Source organism: Bombina bombina, chromosome 4 (assembly GCF_027579735.1).
Source record: "Bombina bombina isolate aBomBom1 chromosome 4, aBomBom1.pri, whole genome shotgun sequence".
In the NCBI taxonomy this organism is placed as follows: Eukaryota; Metazoa; Chordata; class Amphibia; order Anura; family Bombinatoridae; genus Bombina; species Bombina bombina.
Genome location: NC_069502.1, coordinates 402,746,965 through 402,767,907, shown reverse-complemented (window position 1 = coordinate 402,767,907; position 20,943 = coordinate 402,746,965). Strand labels below are relative to the sequence as shown.

The 20,943-nt window shown below is 39.8% G+C and overlaps 1 protein-coding gene across 3 annotated transcripts in view; it reads left to right on the top strand.

The window, feature by feature from the left end:
• Window positions 1-998: 998 nt before the first annotated feature.
• The window catches only part of LOC128656338 (T-kininogen 1), a 175,438-nt gene continuing 155,493 nt past the window's right edge, over window positions 999-20,943 (top strand). For 2 of the 3 annotated variants that reach the window (XM_053710187.1, XM_053710188.1), the window contains exon 1: window positions 999-1,291. In XM_053710187.1, the coding sequence (XP_053566162.1) occupies window positions 1,052-1,291 (240 nt within the window). In that variant the 5' untranslated portion in view covers window positions 999-1,051. The remainder of the gene's footprint in view (window positions 1,292-20,943) is intronic. The other variant, XM_053710186.1, reaches the window with a different exon arrangement.

Below are 20,943 nucleotides of genomic sequence, written 5' to 3'. Positions count from 1 at the left end.
TTAAAATTCGCCTGTGGGTTTTAAAATTCCCTAACGGTGGACGCGGAAGTTCGCGTCCGCCGTTCGCGAACCCAAATTTTTAGGTTTGCGACATCACTAGTGTGTACATGTGTCTATTTGTGTGTGGGTATCTATGTGTTTGTGTGTGTGTGTGTGTGTGTGTGTATGTGTAAGTCTGTGTGTTTCTGTGTGTGTGTGTGAGTGTGTTTGTATTTGCATGTGTGTCTATTTGTACGTGTATCTATTTGTGTGTGCGTGTCTGTGTATGCGTGTGTATTTGTGTATGTGTCTATATATGTGTGTGTGCGCGTGTGTATCTGTGTATGTGTCTATATGTGTGTGTGTCTATATGTCTGTGTGTATGTGTGTATGTATGTCTGTGTGTTTTTGTTTGTGTGTGTCTGTGTATGTGTCTATATGTGTGTGTATGTGTGTGCGACAAACTGCCTGCTTGCTTTGTGTTTCTGTGTGTGTGTGTGTGTGTATGTGTGTGTACGTATGTCTATGAATGTGTGTGAGACAGACTGACTGCCTGTCTGCTTTGTGACTGTGTGTAACTTATCATCTTGCTTGCATTGTACATTTGTAATGGAATTAAAGGCTAAATAATAGCAAATTTAAAAAGCTATAGCTGATTAGAACTTCAGAAAAAGAAAAAAAAAGTGCAAAATTAACAAATTTCATTATCAAACAATTTTTTTAACGAATTTTGGATTAATCGAAATGAGCAAATAATTAATTTTGGGTGAAGCAAAACATTTAAAAAATCCCAAAAAATAATTTGTCAGAAACAATTTTTTTTGTCCATGCACATTTCTAGAAATTGTTTTTTCAGATAAGTGTGTGGTCCTTGTTTTAATATTTAAAATGCTAATCAGTTTCTGAGATCTGTACTAAAGGTAGACAACCTTCATGGATTACACTGCCCAGTTAGAATTGTTTGGACAAACCAGATCTGTTGTTTGTCTTGTGAGAATTGAGTAACATTTGTAAGCATAGTTTGTTGACCTGCCTATGTTTGAGCAGTAGTTCTTTTTCTCTTTTTGTTAGAATGTTCATTAATCTTCTGTACATTTCCCAAAGCACCCAACTAACGATGAGGCTTCTTGTCATTTTGCTCTTGGGCTCTCAGTGTCTTCTGGTTGCTGCTAACCAAGCTTTAACACTTCAAGGAGACTGCAATGATTTCAATGTGTTTGATGCGGCGGATACAGCCCTGATCCAGTTTAATAAACAGAAACAATACGGTAACCAGTTAGTGTTGCATAGAATTACTGATGCCAGGATAAGGGTAAGTGGGTTTATTGATGTACTACATTGCAGTGCTTAACTTTTTTTTTAATTAACCTCACATTTTGAAGAGAAAAAATGGTTTCGTGGACACACACAATTTTTTTTTCTGATGAGTCAATATGCAATAGTTACATACATGATATACATCAACGTTGTTCATCTTAAAGGAACATTAACAATTCAAATTAAATATTCAAATTGAATTGAGCATAAAGTGTTAATTTATAAACAGTAAAGAAAAAAGAAAAATGTTGTGATAATTTATTTTGCCTGATTTTTCTGTACTATAATAATTAAAATTGTAGGTTTCCAGCTGCATCTGTAGGTTCCAACACACTGGTCTAGCTACAAAGAACCCTGTAATTGCTTGATCAGTACAAATTATATTAATTTGTTCCTAATTCACCATTGAAAATAAAGTAATATAAACAATAGCTAAGAAACTTTTCAAGGGGGTTGTCCTTGAACTGTAAAATAAAGCTAATTTTGCTAATAAAATGGCAATTTAAATGCTTTTAATACGTTTATTTGCTATGAGGGCTTTGCAACATTGGGCCAGCTTACAAGTTGTGCGCTAACTTTTTTCGCTTGCGCGCTATCTGCGTTCAAGTTAAAATCTTAGTATGGCCAGATTTGCACGTGTATTACAAGCTGAAAGTAAAAAGTTAGCAAGCAAGCAAAAGACTCAGGACTTCAGGTATCATGACCATGCTAAATCCCTCTCCCTATACTGTAGACTTCAATGGGGCACGCTAAACAAAAATCTGTTAGTTATCGCTCGAGTGCTAACCTGACACTGCGCTAGACCAACTGCGATAAAGCCGAAAGTGAGTTAGGTATTGTTCACATTCCTATGTTCTTCACTTAGAATAAAATATTTTTTTTAGTTTTAGTTTTAAATATTAATTGCTGTATATGTTTGTAAATATTTTTTGTAATAGATATTTAAATATTATATATTCAGATACCTGTATATATAGAAGTACCTATTTTAAAATAAAAGTATTTTTTTTCTTAAGGGAACAACATTGGAATTTCAAGTATTTCTATTCAAAACACATAAAGACATTAAAATGGATTGAAAATGAAAATGCATGTTTCAGGGTATTTAACTGGGAATGGCTCAGAAGTGTATATTTGTGTGTGTGTACATTTGTATATGTGTGCACATACACATTTACCCATATAAACACTTAAATACACATGTATACACACACAGATACACATATTTAGACATAGAAATACAATAGATATATACACTGGAGCCCTTCCAAGGCAAACACTTTGCCAATACCATATCCCTTTAACAATTTTTTTAAATTAAAAAGTGTATATATTAGCATTATAGTTTATTTTAATATGCAGTAACAATCTCCATTGAAGGTATAGGTTGCACTAGTGCAATTTTGGCCATGCTAACCATTCTCTGGTAAATGGTATTTACCATGGACTTGTAATATCAAGTAGCATGCAAATGAAACTGTGGTCCAGTGATATTGCTTATTGCTACCTGCGCTATCATTAGCACGCCACTTGTAATCTGGCCCATTGTGTTTAATTATTTATATAAAATATATATATATATATATATATATATATATATATATATATATATATATATATATATATATATATATATATATATATATATAAATTACTTTGATGCCACTTTAAGAATGGGGTCACAAAATGGCACCCATTCAGTTGTGGGTCATTCATTCCTTTGGCCCTTGCAAATCTCAAAGGTACAAGTTGCCCTTTATTTACATGGTAGTGCCTTTTTTACGTGTCTGAGGAGCAATGAGAGGAAAATGAGGATAAATGGGGAAATGTATTTTTATTGTGCATTAATTTGTTGATATCACAGAAAGAAATCTACTATGGTATAACAATTGCCCCCTTTTTTCATTCATGTTTGAATCTTTAAAAAAAAGGAACACATGTCAGATTTGCTTTGTTTTGGTATCTTTTGTAGAGTATTCGCAGGAGCAGCAGTGCATTACTGGGAGCTAGCTGAACACATCTGGTAAGCTAACTACAAGAGGCTTATATGAGCAGCCACCAATTAACAGCTAGCTCCCAGAAGCACACTACTACTCTTGAGCCTTCCTAGGTATGCTCTTCAACACAGGATACCAAAAAAAAATTTGATAATAGAAGTAAATTGGAAAGTTGTTTATAATTTCATGCTCTATATGAAGCAAGTAATGTTGATTTTGACTTTACTGTCTCTTTAATGAAAAAATAAATCTCTACTAATAAATTATTGTCTAACCTATTGCTCACTATTTTTGAAAATTGAATGATCTTTGAACATCTGGGGCGAGATTACATATGCAACGCGAGCTTCAGCGCAACTGCTGAATCCCGCGCTGCCCGTAATTTCACCTCGCACATCTGGATATCACATATATACGGCGCCAGCAGTTCATAAAGTGCTGTAAGTCGGATAAACTAGCGATGTCCAGAAATGTGAGTAAATACAAATCTCTTGAGTCACCAGTGACTTACGGCACTTTAGAAACCGCCGGCGCCTAAGACAATAAAAAAAAGTCAAATCTCCCATAAAAGTCTAACCCGCCTCCCAAAAATAAGCCCCCTAACCTAACACCCCCTAAATTAACCCCAATTATCTAAATTAAAAAATACTAAGTTACAAACAATTAAAATAATAAAGCTAACATTACTTCAAAATTAAAAAAAACTAAGATTAAATTAATCTAAGATTACAAAAAATAAAAAATTCTAACATTACATAAAATAATTAACCAAATTATAAAAAAAAAAATAAACCTAATCCCTATGAAAATAAAAAAAGCCCCCCAAAATAAAAACACCCCCTAATCCAATGCTAAACTACCAATAGCCCTTAAAAGGGCCTTTTGTAGGGCATTGCCCTAAATTAAACAGCTCTTTTACCTTGAAAAAATACTAAGTCCCCCTATAACAGTAAAACCCCCACCCACCAAATCCGCAAAATAAAAAACCTAACACTAAAAAATCCTAAACTACCCATTGCCCCTAAAGGGGCACTTGTATGGGCATTGCCCTTAAAAGGGCATTCAGCTCTTTTACTGCCCTTCAAAGGGCATTCATCTCTTTTTCAAAGGCCCATTAAAACCCTAATCTAAAAAAAAAAAACAACCAAAAAAAAAAAAAAAAGCCTAGGTCTAACCCCCAGATAGGTACTCATGGTTCCTGAAGTCCGGCGGTGAAGTCTTCTTCCAAGAGACAATATCTTCTATCTTCTATCTTCTTCCAGGAACAAGCCGACGCGGAGCCGAGGGAGGAACTGAAGACTGGTGACCGCGGAACTGAAGACCGGTGACTGCTGAACTGAAGGCTGATTTGAACAGCAAATAGGATTTCAGTAGCTCTCATCCTATTGGCTAATTTGAATATGAAGACTCGAATCAGCCAATAGGAATTCAAGGTACCCCATATTTAAACGCATACCTTGAATTCAATCCTCAGTGTGCTGCGGTGATCGTATGAAGAGGACCTTCACGCTCCATGTCACCGGTCTTCAGTTCCGCGGTCACCAGTCTTCAGTTCCATGCTCCATGCCGGCTTGTTACTGGAAGAAGATAGAAGATATCGCCGCTTGGAAAAATACTTCACCGCCGGACTTCAGGAACTGTGAGTACCTGGATTATTTTATCCCATTAGACAATGAGGAATCATTGATTTGTAATAAAAAAATAAATGCATGTTTTGCAACCCCTCCATAATTCCTGCTGCCATAAGCAAAGGCCTTGTTGGCCTAGGCTAAAATATACACCTAGTGTAATGCTACTTAAAATTGGACATCTGGTTAGCCCCATCACCGTTAGTGAAACATTCCCCAAGTGTGATAATTTACAGATAAACAAGAGAATACCTCAACTAGGGACAAAAAATCCTCACAATATCACACACAAAGAATCCATCAGTTGTAAGCATTATGGAACATCATTATCTTATGCTGGTGGTTGCTGATGGTCTTACTGTGAAAGCTGTTGTTACTACTGGCCCTGTACTGGCTGCATGAACCCCACCTTCTCAGCACATAGAGTATGTTTTCATTGCTCAATGTGAGCCTTTGTCAAACAGCGCCCACGCAGTAAACCTGACATGTTTAGCCTTGTTGCAACATGAGAAGCAGTGACCAAGCTGTCCATAGAATTCCTGTGGTTGGGAGGAGAGGTGGGGTGTACTCTGGAGGAGCAATAAAAAACCTAATGTGCTATATTTTGTTACCAATTTTATTAGACAGTCAGCTAAAATAACATACTTTCTATACAATCACATATGTTAGGGCTCTACAAAATCCATGGCCCAGGCTCTTATAAGGTGTGAATTTACAGACAAATTTTATGTTATTGCTTTATATACATTTTCCCTACAGACCATACTGTTTTGATGGTTGGTTTGTTTAGGACAGAGACCAGGATAGTCAAAACATAGCAGTCCATCGGTCTGTCGATATTTTCAAAGAAAAGGGGATGGCCAAGCAATGCCGGTGTGCGGCAATGTCTCTCCCATAAAAGTCAAAGGAGAGCGTGACATCAACACCCACATTGCCGACATTACCGCTTATCTGCCTTTTTGCTGGGGCCGGGGGGAGCCACATTTGAAGTGGGCCTTCAATGGTAGGCACACTCCAAATATTGCCTGCAGTACCTATGTTTTAATACACTTTCAGACGATCTAGTCTTGCCAACTGATAGCTGGCTATTATAATAAATGTTTACCACAGAGATGCGCAAAACCACCGGAGGCCGATCGCTGGAGGGCCTGCAAAACCTTGCTTAGCTGGGCTCCTGGAACTCAGCACCTGACAGAAATTGACGCATCTTAAAAGGGGTGCTGATCGAACAGGGTGCGGGGGATTAAGTCACCCTTTTAGTATGTAATATGTTTAGTAGGTTGTCGGCAATTTGATGAGGCACCTAGGGATACCACTTGTTTGGCGGTGCTACCTTCTGGGAGAAATGGGGCACCAGAATTGAAGTGTCCCCCATTCCTTCCAGAACGTAGCACCCCCAAACATGTGGTATCCCTAGGTGTCTCATCAAATTGTCAACAACATACTAATAGGGTGACTTGATCCCCTTCACCCTGCTCAATTGGCACCCCTTTTAAAAAGCACTGGACAGAGGATCAATTTCGGTCTGGCGCTGAATTCCAGGAGCATTGCTAGGTTGGCGAGGTTTTGTCGGCCCTTTGGCGTTTACCACATCTCCTTGACAAAATATGTATTGTCATGTAGATTATAAGTATTGTAGATATCTTATCTACAAAAAAGGTATTTAATGGTTGCTTGCTATTATTTAAAACATAAATATATATTTGAAAATATATGTTTATATTTAAAATAATAGAAAGCATCATTAAATACCTTTTACTCTACAGATATATACAATACTTTAAACATTATGAATTGTACATGACTATGCATATCATTTAAACATTAACCCCTAAACTGCCATAACCAAAAACTAACTGTAGAAGCTAAGGCCCTACACATAAATATTTAATATTTAAAATAATGCATTGATATGTAGAATGCATATTATTTTAACCCCTTAATGACAACTGACGTACCAGGTACGTCATGCATTAACAAGCAGTTAATGACAATGGACGTACCTGGTACGTCAGTTGTCTAACAGAGTGCTGGAAGTGATCACAATCACTTCCAGCAGCTCTGAGGGTATTGCAGTGATGCCTCGATATGGAGGCATCCTGCAATACCCCTTTACAAGACTCCGATGCAGAGAGAGCCACTCTGTGGCCCTCTCTGCACCGGTAGTGATGGTGCCGATGGTGCCTTTGACCGGTGGGAGGAGGGAGCGTGTGCGCGCGCGTGCACGATGCGCGCATGCACGTGCACGGGTGTGCGTGTGCATGTGGGCGCGCGTGCACGTGGGCGCGCGTGCACGTGCACGTGCGCACATTAGCCACACTGACACCAATGAAAAAGTAAGGGGAAAAAAAGTTTTTTTTTTTTTTTATATTTAAAAGGATCTGTGAGGGGGAGGGGGTGGGGGTATTGTGGGGGGGCTGCTACACTACAGAAATAATTAAACACAAATAAAAAAATAAATACAATTAAAATAAGTTTGGTTTGTGGGACCAAACTGGGTACTGGCAGACAGCTGCCAGTACCCAAGATGGCGGTAATTAGGTAGGGGAGAGGGTTAGAGAGCTGGAGGGGGGATCAGGGAGGTTGGTGCTAAGGCAGGGGTCCATCACAACTAAAATATTTTATAATTTTTATTTAAAAAAAAAAAAAAACTCTTTTATTTAGTACTGGCAGACTTTCTGCCAGTACTTAAGATGGCGGTAACAATTGTGGGGTGGGGGAGGGAAGAGAGCTGTTTGGGAGGGATCAGGGGGTGGGATGTGTCAGGTGGGAGGCTGATCTCTAAAATTAACCCTGCAAGCTCCCTACAAGCTACCTAATTTAACCCCTTCACTGCTGGGCATAATTCATGTGTGGTGCGCAGCAGCATTTAGCGGCCTTCTAATTACCAAAAAGCAACGCCAAAGCCATATAAATCTGCTATTTCTGAACAAAGGGGATCCCAGAGAAGCTTTTACAACAATTTCTGCCATAATTGCACAAGCTGTTTGTAAATAATTTCAGTGAGAAACCTAAAATTGTGAAAAATGTAAAGTTTTTTTTTTTATTTGCTCGCATTTGGCGGTGAAATGGTGGCATAAAATATACCAAAATGGGCCTAGATCAATACTTGGGGTTGTCTACTACACTACACTAAAGCTAAAATTAACCCTACATGCTCCCTACAAGCTCCCTAATTAACCCCTTCACTCCTGGGCATAAAACATGTGTGGTGCGCAGCGGCATTTAGCGGCCTTCTAATTACCAAAAAGCAACCACAAAGCCATATAAGTCTGTTATTTCTGAAAAAGGGGATCCCAGAGAAGCATTTACAACCATTTGTGCCATAATTGCAGAAGCTGTTTGTAAATAATTTCAGTGGGAAACCTAAAGTTTGTGACAAAATTTGTGAAAAAGTTAACTTTTTTTTTTTTTTATCGCATTTGGCGGTGAAATGGTGGCATGAAATATACCAAAATGGGCCTAGATCAATACTTTGGGATGTCTTCTAAAAAAAAATATATACATATCAAGGGATATTCAGGGATTCCTGACAGATATCAGTGTTCTAATGTAACTAGCGCTAATTTTGAAAAAAAGTGGTTTGGAAATAGCAAAGTGCTACTTGTATTTATTGCCCTATAAATTGCAAAAAAAGCAAAGAACATGTAAACATTGGGTATTTCTAAACTCAGGACAAAATTTAGAAACTATTTAGCATGGATGTTTTTTGGTGATTGTAGATGTGTAACAGATTTTGGGGGTCAAAGTTAGAAAAAGTGTGTTTTTTTCCATTTTTTCCTCATATTTTATCATTTTTTTTTTAGTAAATTATAAGATATGATGAAAATAATGGTATCTTTAGAAAGTCCATTTAATGATGAGAAAAACGGTATATAATATGTGTGGGTACAGTAAACGAGTAAGAGGAAAATTACAGCTAAACGCAAACACTGCAGAAATGTAAAAATAGCCATTGTCATTAAGGGTAAGAAAATTGAAAAATGGTCCGGTCATTAAGGGGTTAATATTTGCATATAAATTAAAATGTAATTAATAGAAAATACAAGGAGACAGAAGCGCCACATGGCCTAGCACTGTATATATTTTTGTGAAAAAGTGTCAAAGATGTATTACACTCACATTTGTTGAAGCACCCCTTGTTTTTGTCTTTATCATTTGATCAGTCTCTGTATGTTATATCTCATCTATATTAGGTGCTGTTCCTAATAGTATCCATATGAATTGTTTATGCTGGTTGTCATGACACTTGTAAGGTGTACCTTTTTACGTGGGTTTGTTAAGATGGTATATATGGCGAGTATTTTAAACCTTTTTATTAAGCCTGATGAAACAGTCATTGTCTGACTGAGAAACGTGTTGCTTGTTTTAACCTTTGTTTTAATAAAGTAAGTTTTGCTATACTTACTTCTTGCCTATATACCATCCTTGATAATGCACACCGGACATCTGGTGCTCTTTTTAATGGAGATTTGTATCCTGTGCAATCGGATTTTGAGCCGCACCTTGTTTCACTACTTACTGGGATATCAGACCCTGTGCAATTGGAGTTGGAGCCACACCGGAGGCCAGTCTGCTGGGTGACTGTTTGATTCCAGCTTGCTTCACTTGCTCCAAGGGGTGCTTCAACAAATGTGAGTGTAATATATCTTTGACACTTTTTCACAAAAATATATACAGTGCTAGGCCATGTGGCGCTTCTGTTTCCTTGTATTTTCTACAGATTGCTGATTTTGGATTCTGGCCATGGATCCTACTACAGATATCTGCCTGGACCTGGATTTTTTCACATTATTATTTGCTAAATGGGACTTGGACATTTTATTATTTAGCATTTTTTTTTTATATATATATATATATATATATATATATTGATTTGCTTTTGTCTATTGAAAGGGTTTAGTCGTGCTTTAGATACATTGGCCCATATTTATCAAGCTCCGTATGGAGCTTGAAGGGCCGTGTTTCTGGCGAGTCTTTAGACTCGCCAGAAACAGCAGTTATGAAGCAGCGGTCACAAAGACCGCTGCTCCATAACCTGTCCACCTGCTCTGAGCAGGCGGACAGACATAGCGGAAATCAACCCGATCGAGTACGATCGGATTGATTGACACCCCCCCTGCTGGCGGCCGATTGGCTGCGAGTCTGCAGGGGGCGGCGTTGCACCAGCAGCTCTTGTGAGCTGCTGGTGCAATGCTGAATACGGCGAGCGTATTGCTCGCCATATTCAGCAAGGTCTGGTGGACCTGATCCACAGTGTCGGATCAGGTCCGCCAGACCTTGCTAGAGGCCATTGTATCATTGAAAGGGTTTAGTCATGCTATAGATACATTGTATCATAACAAATTATATATAGCAATATAGTATTAATCATCTCATATTAATACTATTAATTTATATACAACTAGGCGATAAGCCTGCCCAGAGGGCAGTTTATGTTTAAAACATTATAACCCCCAAAAGGTGATATTACAAAAAATAAAAAAATGTAAAATTACAGAAAAAAATAAACAAAGCTTTTTCAAAATAAAAAATTTAAAACTAAACTAATACCCCTATAAAAATAAAAAAATCCCCCCAAAATTAAACACCCCCTAATTTATCAATAAACTACCAATATTGCCCTAAAGAAATCAGCTCTTTTACATGTAAAAACCACAAAGTACCCCCTAACAGTAAAACCTTCCACCCAACCAACCCTCCCAAAATAAAAAAAACTAAGTCTAAAAAAAACCTAAGCTACCCATTGCCCCTAAAGGGGCAGTTGTATGGGCATTGTCCTTAAAAGGGCTATCAGCTCTTTTACAGCCCTAAAAACCCTAATCTAAACCCCCCCCCCCCAAAAAAAAGCCTAAGACTAAGCCCCAAATAGGTATTCACCGTTCCTGAAGTCCGGCGGTGAAGTTCTTCTTACAGTCGGCTCCATCATCTTCTATCTTCATCTGGAGTGAAGGCGGCACGGAGCGAAGGTACGGAACGGTCTTCCCCGATGCGCGGATCTGGATCGGAGGTCCTCAGTGGCGGTTCTTAGCAGCGGTCCTCAGCGGTGATCTTCAGCGGTGGCGATCCTTAGCGGCATGGAGGCTCCTCTTCATCCAATCTCCGGGGTACACTGAAAATTGAATGCAAGGTACCGCATTCAATTTGGGGTACCTTGCATTCCTATTTGCTGAAATGTTGAAATCATCCAATAGGATTAGAGCTACTGAAATCCTATTGGCTGTTCAAATCAGCCAATAAGATTTCAATAGCTCTCATCCTATTGGCTGATTTCTAAATTCAGCCAATAGGAATGCAAAGTACCCCAATAAAAATAAAGAGGAGCCTCCACGCCGCTGAAGTCCGCCGCTGAGAACCGCCACTGAGGACAGCCGCTGAGGATCCGTGCATCAGGGGAAGCCAGCTCCGCACCTCAACTCCGCGCCGCCTTCGCTCCGGATGAAGATAGAAGATAATGGAGCCACCTGGAAGAAGACCTCTGCCGGACTTCAGGAATGGTGAGTACCTATTTGGCGGTTAGATTTAGGATGTTTTTATTTATTTATTTATTTATTTATTTTTTATTTTAAGATTAGGGATTTAATGGACTTGTAAAAGAGCTGAATGCCCTTTTAAGGGCAATGCCCATACAAATGCCCCTTTAGGGGCAATGGGTAGTATAGATTTTTTTAGTGTTAGTTTTCTTTTTTGGGGGGGTTTGGTGGGTGGGTTTTTTTTTACTGTTAGTGGGGACTTAGTATTTTTTAAACGTAAAAGAGCTGTTTAACTTAGGGCAATATCCTACACAAGGCACTTTTAAGGGCTATTGGTAGTTTAGTTTAGATTAGGGGGTGTTTTTATTTTGGGGGCTCTTTTATTTTCATAGGGATTCGGTTTAATTTTTTTTTATTTTTGATAATTTTGTTTATTTTTTTCTTTAATGTTAGACTTTTTTATTTTTGTAATGTTAGATTAATTTTTGGTAATTTAATTTTAGGATTTTTTATTTTAATTGTAATTTAGTATTAATTGGGGTTAATTTAGGGGGTGTTAGGTTATGGGGCTTAGTAATTAAATTAGTTATTTGCGTTGTGGAGGGTTGGCGGTTTAGGAGTTAATAGGTTAATTAGGTTTATTGTGATGTGGGAGGTTGGCGGTTTAGGGGTTAATAGTATAATTAGTTAGTTGGCGTTGTAGGGTTTGGCAGTTTAAGGGTTAATATTGGAATTTATTTATTTGGTGATGTGGGGGTTTGGCGGTTTAAGGGTTAGGAGTTTGTGTTGTGGGGGTTTGGCGGTTTAAGGATTAGGGCTTTTTTGTTAATACTTTGTGCGGGCGGTTAGGTTTATTTTCTATTAATAATTTGTGCGGGCAGGTTTATTTTTTCTTAATACTTTGTGTGGGCGGTTGTTTTTTAAAAAAAAAAAAAAATTCTTAAGGGAGGTTACGTGTTTTTTCATTATTTTGTGTGGGCAGTTGTGTGTTTTTATTTTAAGGCTTCGTTTGCCTACGCTGCATCCAGGTTGATTCCAAAAATGGCAGGGTGGTGAAAGAATCCAATCTTTTGGCTGCCTTGCACAGCCAACATTCCTTTGAGGATGCGTGCGCAACCGGCGTCACCTAATCAAGTCCCATACAGGTATTGGGGGGGTTAGGAGATTAAGGCCTACTGCATGCTTAACATCAATAATCACCTAATCAACCCCCATACAGGTATGGGGGGTATTAAGGCTCACTAAATGGTAAACATCAATAATCACCTAATCAACCCCCATACCGGTATTGGGGGTGGTAAGGTGAATAAACCTAAACCGCCACCTCCCAATGCAAACTATAACTGTCATGTATCTGACCCGCTCATTGCCGTGTCGCTGCTCACGGATCTCCTCTGTCTCACGTCACGTTGCCGAGCAACCTGACGCGGTATCTGACACACCTCCTGACATCAGAGTCTCCCTGCCTTCAAATCTCGGCGGGAGATCTTACTCGGGGCCCGTTTGTCTCTCTCTTCATGCCGGACCGGACCTGAGTGAGTATTATGCTGAAGTCTCTTCCTTCCCTGCCAGACTTTCCTTTGCCTGATTCCCTCTACTGTTTATTGAGACTCTTGTCCTTAATCTGATTCTCGGAGTAACCTGCTAAAAAGAATACCTCTCTGTTTGTTTGCTAACCTGCTTAAAGGGACATTTGCTTTATCCAAACCTGCTAAAAGGAATACCTCTCTGTTTGTTTGCTAACCTGCTTAAAGGGACATTTGCTTTATCCAAACCTGCTAAAAGGAATACCTCTCTGTTTGTTTGCTAACCTGCTTAAAGGGACATTTGCTTTATCCAAACCTGCTAAAAGGAATACCTCTCTGTTTGTTTGCTAACCTGTTTAAAGGGACATTTGCTTTATCCAAACCTGCTAAAAGGAATACTTGACTTTGTTTGTTTGCTAACCTGCTTAAAGGGACATTTGCTTTATCCAAACCTGCTAAAAGGAATACCTCTCTGTTTGTTTGCTAACCTGCTTAAAGGGACATTTGCTTTATCCAAACCTGCTAAAAGGAATACTTGACCTTGTTTGTTTGCTAACCTGCTTAAAGGAATATTTGCTTTATCACACCTGCTAAAAGGAATACTTGACTTTGTTTGTTTATTAACCTTCTTAAAGGGACATTTGCTTTAATCAAACCTGAGTGGGTCACGTCCTGGATATTTCTCAGTGTGCTAGCGTGTGTTTTACTTTTCACGCTAGCAGTTGGGTTGAATCCTGGGCTGATCCTTTACGGCTGACATTACAAACGGGCCAAAATGGACCCCACTGAATTATCCATGGCCGTGACCCACCAGGGACAGTTATTGGGATCTCATGCTACTCACTTGCAATCCTTGGACGCAAAGTTGGATCAGATAACTACTTTACTTCAGAATATGGCTGCTCCTATACCTCCTAATCCTATTCCTTTGGAGCCCTCACCTCCTACGAATCCTACCAATCAGTCACAAGGTCAACTCAGTCCGAGGATACCCCTTCCGGACAAATATGATGGGAATCCTGAAGATTGAAGGGGTTTTCTGAATCAGTGTCGCCTTCATTTTCGGAATAGTCCTGTTCTCTTTGCAACCCCCTCTTCTAGAATCACTTTCCTTATATCCTTAATGAAAGGTAGAGCCTTAGCCTGGGTATCACCTTTGCTTGAAAAGAATGATCCAATACTCCAGGATGTGGATACATTCCTCTCTGTATTTTCAAATGTCTTCGATAAACCAGGGAGGTCCGCCGCTGCTGAAGCTTCCCTCCTAGACTTACGACAAGGTGGTTAATCTGTATCTCAATATGCCATTGAATTTCGCACCCTAGCTTCTGAGACTACTTGGAATCAGGGAGCTCTTAGAGCAGCTTCTCATAAAGGACTCTCTGAATGTCTCAAAGATGAGTTGGTCTATCGTGAACTTCCAGAATATCTAGAAGCTCTGATAAATCTTTGTATTTGCCTCGAATCCAGATACCGCGAACGGCAACAAGAAAGAGAAAGAAGTCAGAAATCTTCTAATCGACCTTTTCGTCTGGTTCCTCGCCTCTCAAACCCTGTAACTCCCGCTTCTCCACCTTCCGACCAGGCTGAACCAATGGAAATAGGCACCATTAGATTAACCGAAACTGAACGTCTGAGGAGACGCTCTCTTGGACTGTGTTTGTACTGTGGCCTTAAAGGACATTTATTAAAGGATTGTCCTACCAGACCACTAAAAGCCAGGGCTTAACTTCTGTCCAGGGAGCTGAGATAAGCCAAATAGTATTTCATTCCCTCAATAATAAACTTTTTGTTCTGGTTTCTCTTCAAATTGGAGACAAGATTCATACTCAAGCCCTTATTGACTCGGGTGCTGTAACTACTCACTCTATTCCCTTAAGTAGAAAGGAGTATTCTATTCCTGTCTCTACTGTTAGTGGAGATCCTTTGGGTTCCGGACTTATCCAGTTTGCTACTAGACCCATTCTCTTTTCTGTAGGAATTCTTCATTCGGAGACAATATGTTTTGACGTTATCTTGACTCCTCAATTTCCCATAATTTTGGGTCTTCCCTGGCTCCAGTTACATAACCCTGTCTTCTCTTGGACTCAAGGCGAACTCACTTCCTGGGGATCTGCATGTCAAAATAGTTGTCTTCAAATACCCACTAAAGTGCCTCTCAATATTGCTCTCACTACTGACACTTCTGGGTCCTTACCCGCACCTTATCAAGATTTTGTTGATGTTTTTTCCAAGAAAGAAGCAGAACGTCTTCCCCCTCACCGTCCTTTTGATTGTCCCATTGATCTACTTCCTGGGGCTACCTACCCTCATGGCAAGACGTATCCGCTCTCAAGGCCTGAGAATGTAGCCTTGGAGGAATATATCCAAGATAGTTTGGCTAGAGGTTTTATTCGACCCTCCTCTTCTCCTCTAGGGGCAGGGTTCTTTTTTGTGAGGAAAAAGGATGGAGGTCTGCGACCTTGTATTGATTACCGGGGTTTGAATCAAATCACAGTCAAGAATAGTTACCCCTTACCTCTTATTCCTGAACTGCTTACTTATCTTCAAGGAGCTACAATATTTACCAAACTAGATCTCCGTGGTGCTTATAACCTTATTCGCATGCGCAAGGGTGATGAATGGAAGACAGTCTTTAACACTCGATTTGGGCATTATGAATATCTGGTCATGCCCTTTGGGCTGTGTAATGCCCCTGCTGTTTTTCAACACTTTGTGAATGAGATCTTTCGGGATTTTTTGAACTCCGTCATTATTTACCTTGACGATATTCTAATTTTTTCCCACAATTATCAAGATCACGTACACCACGTCAGGAAAGTTTTGCAATGGTTACGTAACTTATGAGACAATCATCTATTCGCCAAATTGGAGAAATGTTAATTTCATCAAAAATCCATACCTTTCTTGGGTTATGTAATATCCGAATCTGGATTTGAAATGGATCCAACTAAACTTTCTTCCATTTTGGACTGGCCTAGACCTGATTCTCTTAAGGCCCTACAATGGTTTCTTGGCTTCGGCAGTTATTACAGAAAATGTATCTAAGGACTTGCTACTATCACTACTCCCATTACGTCACTCACTAGAAAGGGGAAAGATTGTAAAGAATGGTCCCCAGAGGCTATTAAGGCCTTTGAGTCCCTCAAAGAGGCCTTTTCTTCTGCACCCATACTCCGTCACCCAAATCCGGATTTTCAATTTATCTTAGAAGTGGATGCTTCTTCTGTTGCTGCTGGGGCTGTTCTTTCCCAACGAATACTTGACACGGGAAAGATTCATCCTGTAAGTTTCTTTTCCAAGAAATTTACTTCTTCTGAATTAAACTATGACGTTGGCAATAAAGAGTTATAAGCCATCAAGATGGCTCTGGACGAATGGAGGCATTGGCTGGAGGGTACTACTTTTCCATTTTCCATACTCACGGATCATAAAAATCTTCTTTATCTCCAAACTGCCAAACGATTGAATTCCACTCAAGATGTTAAAGATTATGTCTCTGTTTGCACACAATGTGCTACCAATAAAACTCCTCGTCAACTCCCTTCTGGTTTGCTTCAACCTTTACTCATTCCTCACCAGCCTTGGACCCATTTATCTATGGATTTTATTACAGACGTTCCTCTTTCAGCCGGAAACAACACTATTTTGGTGGTAGTCGACAGGTTTACGAAGTCTGCTCATTTCATTCCTTTGCCTGGTCTTCCATCTGCCAAGAGACTTTCTGAACTTTTTCTTGTACATATCGTGAGATTACATGGGTTTCCTAAGGACATCGTCTCCGATAGAGGGGTACAATTTGTTTCTCGGTTCTGGAGATGGCTCTGCAAACATTTTGGCACTACAGTCTCTTTATCAACTTCACATCATCAACAGTCTAATGGCCAGACCGAGAGAGTAAACCAGTGTCTGGAGACTTATCTTAGACATTATGTGGACCATCATCACTCTAATTGGACTCGTTATCTTCCTTTGGCAGAGTTGGCTCATAATGCTCGTTACAATTCGTCTCTTCAGTCTTCTCCCTTTTATGCAGCTTACGGATTTCAACCCAGAACATTTCCTCTGCATACTTCCTCTTCTGAAAATCTTGCTTCTGATTAAACTGCTCGGAGATTAACTCGCCATTGGCGGAGGATACATGTTCTTCTTTCCAAAGCCTCTAATTGATACAAGTTTTTTGCAGACGGAAGAAGGCTCCTAAATTTCGTCCTGGAGACAAGGTTTGGATTTCTACATGTCATCTTCGTCTCAAACAACCTTCTAATAAATTGGGGCCACGATATGTGGGTCCTTTCCGAATATTGGGTCAGGTTTGTTCGACTGCTTACCGAGTTGCTTTTCCTAAAACCCTCAAAGCTCACCCTGTTTTTCATGTTTCTCTTCTGAAACCTGTAGTATCTAATAAATATTCTAAGTCTCTACCCAAGCCTCCTCCTCTGTTGATTCAGGGACAGCCTGAGTTTGAAGTAGAACGAATTTTGGATTCCAAATTTCGTGGCAAGAAGTTGTACTATCTCATCCATTGGAAGGGTTATCCTGTCACGGAACGGACTTGGGAACCAGCTCAACAAGTACACGCCCCTGCTTTGATTAGGACCTTTCACAAAACTTATCCTGCTAGGCCTGGTCCTGTCCCCCGGATGGGTCCTTGAGGGGGGGGTGCTGTCATGTATCTGACCCGCTCATTGCCATGTCGCCGCGGCTCACGGATCTCCTCTGTCTCACGTCACGTTGCCTAGCAACGTGACGCGGTATCTGACACACCTCCTGATGTCAGAGTCTCCCTGCCTTCAAATCTCGGCGGGAGATCTTACTCGGGGCCCGTTTGTTTCTCTCTTCATGCCGGACCGGACCTGAGTGAGTATTATGCTGAAGTCTCTTCCTTCCCTGCCAGACTTTCCTTTGCCTGATTCCCTCTACTGTTTATTGAGACTCTTGTCCTTAATCTGATTCTTGGAGTAACCTGCTAAAAGGAATACCTCTCTGTTTGTTTGCTAAACTGCTTAAAGGGACATTTGCTTTATCCAAACCTGCTAAAAGGAATACCTCTCTGTTTGTTTGCTAACCTGCTTAAAGGGACATTTGCTTTATCCAAACCTGCTAAAAGGAATACCTCTCTGTTTGTTTGCTAACCTGCTTAAAGGAACATTTGCTTTATCCAAACCTGCTAAAAGGAATACCTCTCTGTTTGTTTGCTAACCTGCTTAAAGGGACATTTGCTTTATCCAAACCTGCTAAAAGGAATACCTCTGTTTGTTTGCTAACCTGCTTAAAGGGACATTTGCTTTATCCAAACCTGCTAAAAGGAATACTTGACTTCGTTTGTTTGCTAACCTGCTTAAAGGGACATTTGCTTTATCAAAACCTGCTAAAAGGAATACCTCTCTGTTTGCTAACCTGCTTAAAGGGACATTTGCTTTATCCAAACCTGCTGAAAGGAATACCTCTGTTTGTTTGCTAACCTGCTTAAAGGGACATTTGCTTTATCCAAACCTGCTAAAAGGAATACCTCTGTTTGTTTGCTAACCTGCTTAAAGGGACATTTGCTTTATCCAAACCTGCTAAAAGGAATACTTGACCTTGTTTGTTTGCTAACCTGCTTAAAGGGACATTTGCTTTATCACACCTGCTAAAAGGAATACTTGACTTTGTTTGTTTATTAACCTTCTTAAAGGGACATTTACTTTAATCAAACCTGAGTGGGTCACGTCCTGGATATTTCTCAGTGTGCTAGCGTGTGTTTTACTTTTCACGCTAGCAGTTGGGTTGAATCCTGGGCTGATCCTTTACGGCTGACAATAACTACACTAACACATAACCCCCCTTTAAACTTAACTCTCTAAATTACAAGAAAATAAAAAAATCTAAGTTATAAAAATATTAAAATTCAGTTTCCAAAATAAAAAAAACACTATAATACCTAACACTAATCGTCGTAACAAAATCAAGCAAACCCTGACACTAAAATAAATTACAATAGCCCTTAAAAGGGCCTTTTATAGGGCATTGCCCTAAAGATAATTCAGCTCTTTTAAAATTTAAAAAAATTACAAACCCCCCTCTACAATACAAGTAACTCTCACCCACCAAAATAATTAAATCTACCTAGAAACAATCTTCATCTACGTCAAGTCCCTCTTCATCCTGGCTCCTGGCGCCGTGGGCCCATCTTTGTTGCAATGGAGGGGGACTTTGGCGGCCTCTTCTGCCACCTCCGCTCCGCATCTTCTTTTCTTCATCTCTCTTCCTAGAGCCCTAGGCCTCTAGTTATCAAGCCGTCGACTTTCTTGCATTCGACGGCACCAATACGCTTGCCTAAGATCGCCTAACATCGCTGCTGCGGACCTGTCACTAAGCACCCACACTATACTGTTTTACCCCCTATACCGCAACTAAAAAAACATGTTTAACCCCTAAACCGCCGCTCCCGGACCCCGCCGCACCTAAATAAAGTTATTAACCCCTAAACCGCTGCTCCTGGAGCCCACCACAACTCTATTAAAGTCTTTAACCCCTACACCACCGCTCCCGGAGCCCACCGCAACTCTTTTAAAGTGTTTAACCCCTAAACCGCCGCTCCTGGAGCCCACCGCCACCTACATTATATGTATTAACCCCTAAACCACCGCTCACGGACCCCGCTGCCACCTACAATATATTTATTAACCCCTAATCTGCCCCCCCTACACCGCCGCCACTATATTCAATTTATTAACCCCTAATCCTAAATCTAACCCTAACACCCCCTAACTTAAATATAATTTAAATTAATCTAAATAAATATTCCTATCATTAAATAAATTATTCCTATTTAAAAATAAATACTTACCTATAAAATAAACCCTAAGATAGCTACAATATAACTAATAGTTACATTGTAGCTATTTTAGGATTTATTTTTATTTTACAGGCAACTTTGTATTTATTTTAACTAGGTACAATAGTTATTAAATAGTTATTAACTATTTAACAACTTCCTAGCTAAACTAAATACAAATATACCTGTAAAATAAAACCTAACCTAAGTTACAATTACACCTAACACTACACTATCATTAAATTAATTACCTAAACTAAATACAATTAAATACAATTAAATAAATTTAATTAAAATTAAATAAAATTATCTAAAGTACCAAAAAAACCCCCACTAAATTACAGAAAATAATAAAATAATTACAAGATTTTTAAACTAATTACACCTAATCTAATCCCCCCGGAGCGGAGCGGGTACATCTTCAAGACATCCGACGCGGAGCATCCTTCCAGGCTGATGACTACCCGACGAATGAATATTCCTTTAAATGACGTCATCCAAGATGGCGTCCCTTGAATTCCAATTGGCTGATTGAATTCTATCAGCCAATTGGAATTAAGGTAGGAAAAATCCTATTGGCTGATGCAATCAGCCAATAGGATTGAAGTTCAATCCTATTGGCTGATCCAATCAGCCAATAGGATTGAGCTCACATTCTATTGGCTGATTGGAAAAGCCAATAGAATGCGAGCTCAATCCTAATGGCTGATTGCATCAGCCAATAGGATTTTTCCTACCTTAATTCCGATTGGCTGATATAATTCTAGCCAATCGGAATTCAAGGGACACCATCTTGGATGACGTCATTTAAAGGAATATTCATTCGTCGGGTAGTCGTCGGCCTGGAAGGATGCTCCGCGTCGGATGACTTGAAGATGGACCCGCTCCGGATGGATGAAGATAGAAGATGCCGCCTTGATGAACACTTCCGCCCGTCTTGAGGTCCTCTTCTGCTCAGATCGGATGAAGACTTCGGCCGTCTGGAGGACCACTTCTGCCCGGTTGGGTGAAGACGTCTCAAGGTAGGGTGATCTTCAAGGGGGTAGTGTTAGGTTTTATTAAGGGGGGATTGGGTGGGTTTTAGAGTAGGGTTGGGTGTGTGGGTGGTGGGTTGTAATGTTGGGGGGGTATTGTATTTTTTTTTTCAGGTAAAAGAGCTGAAAACTTTGGGGCAATGCCCCGCAAAAGGCCCTTTTAAGGGCT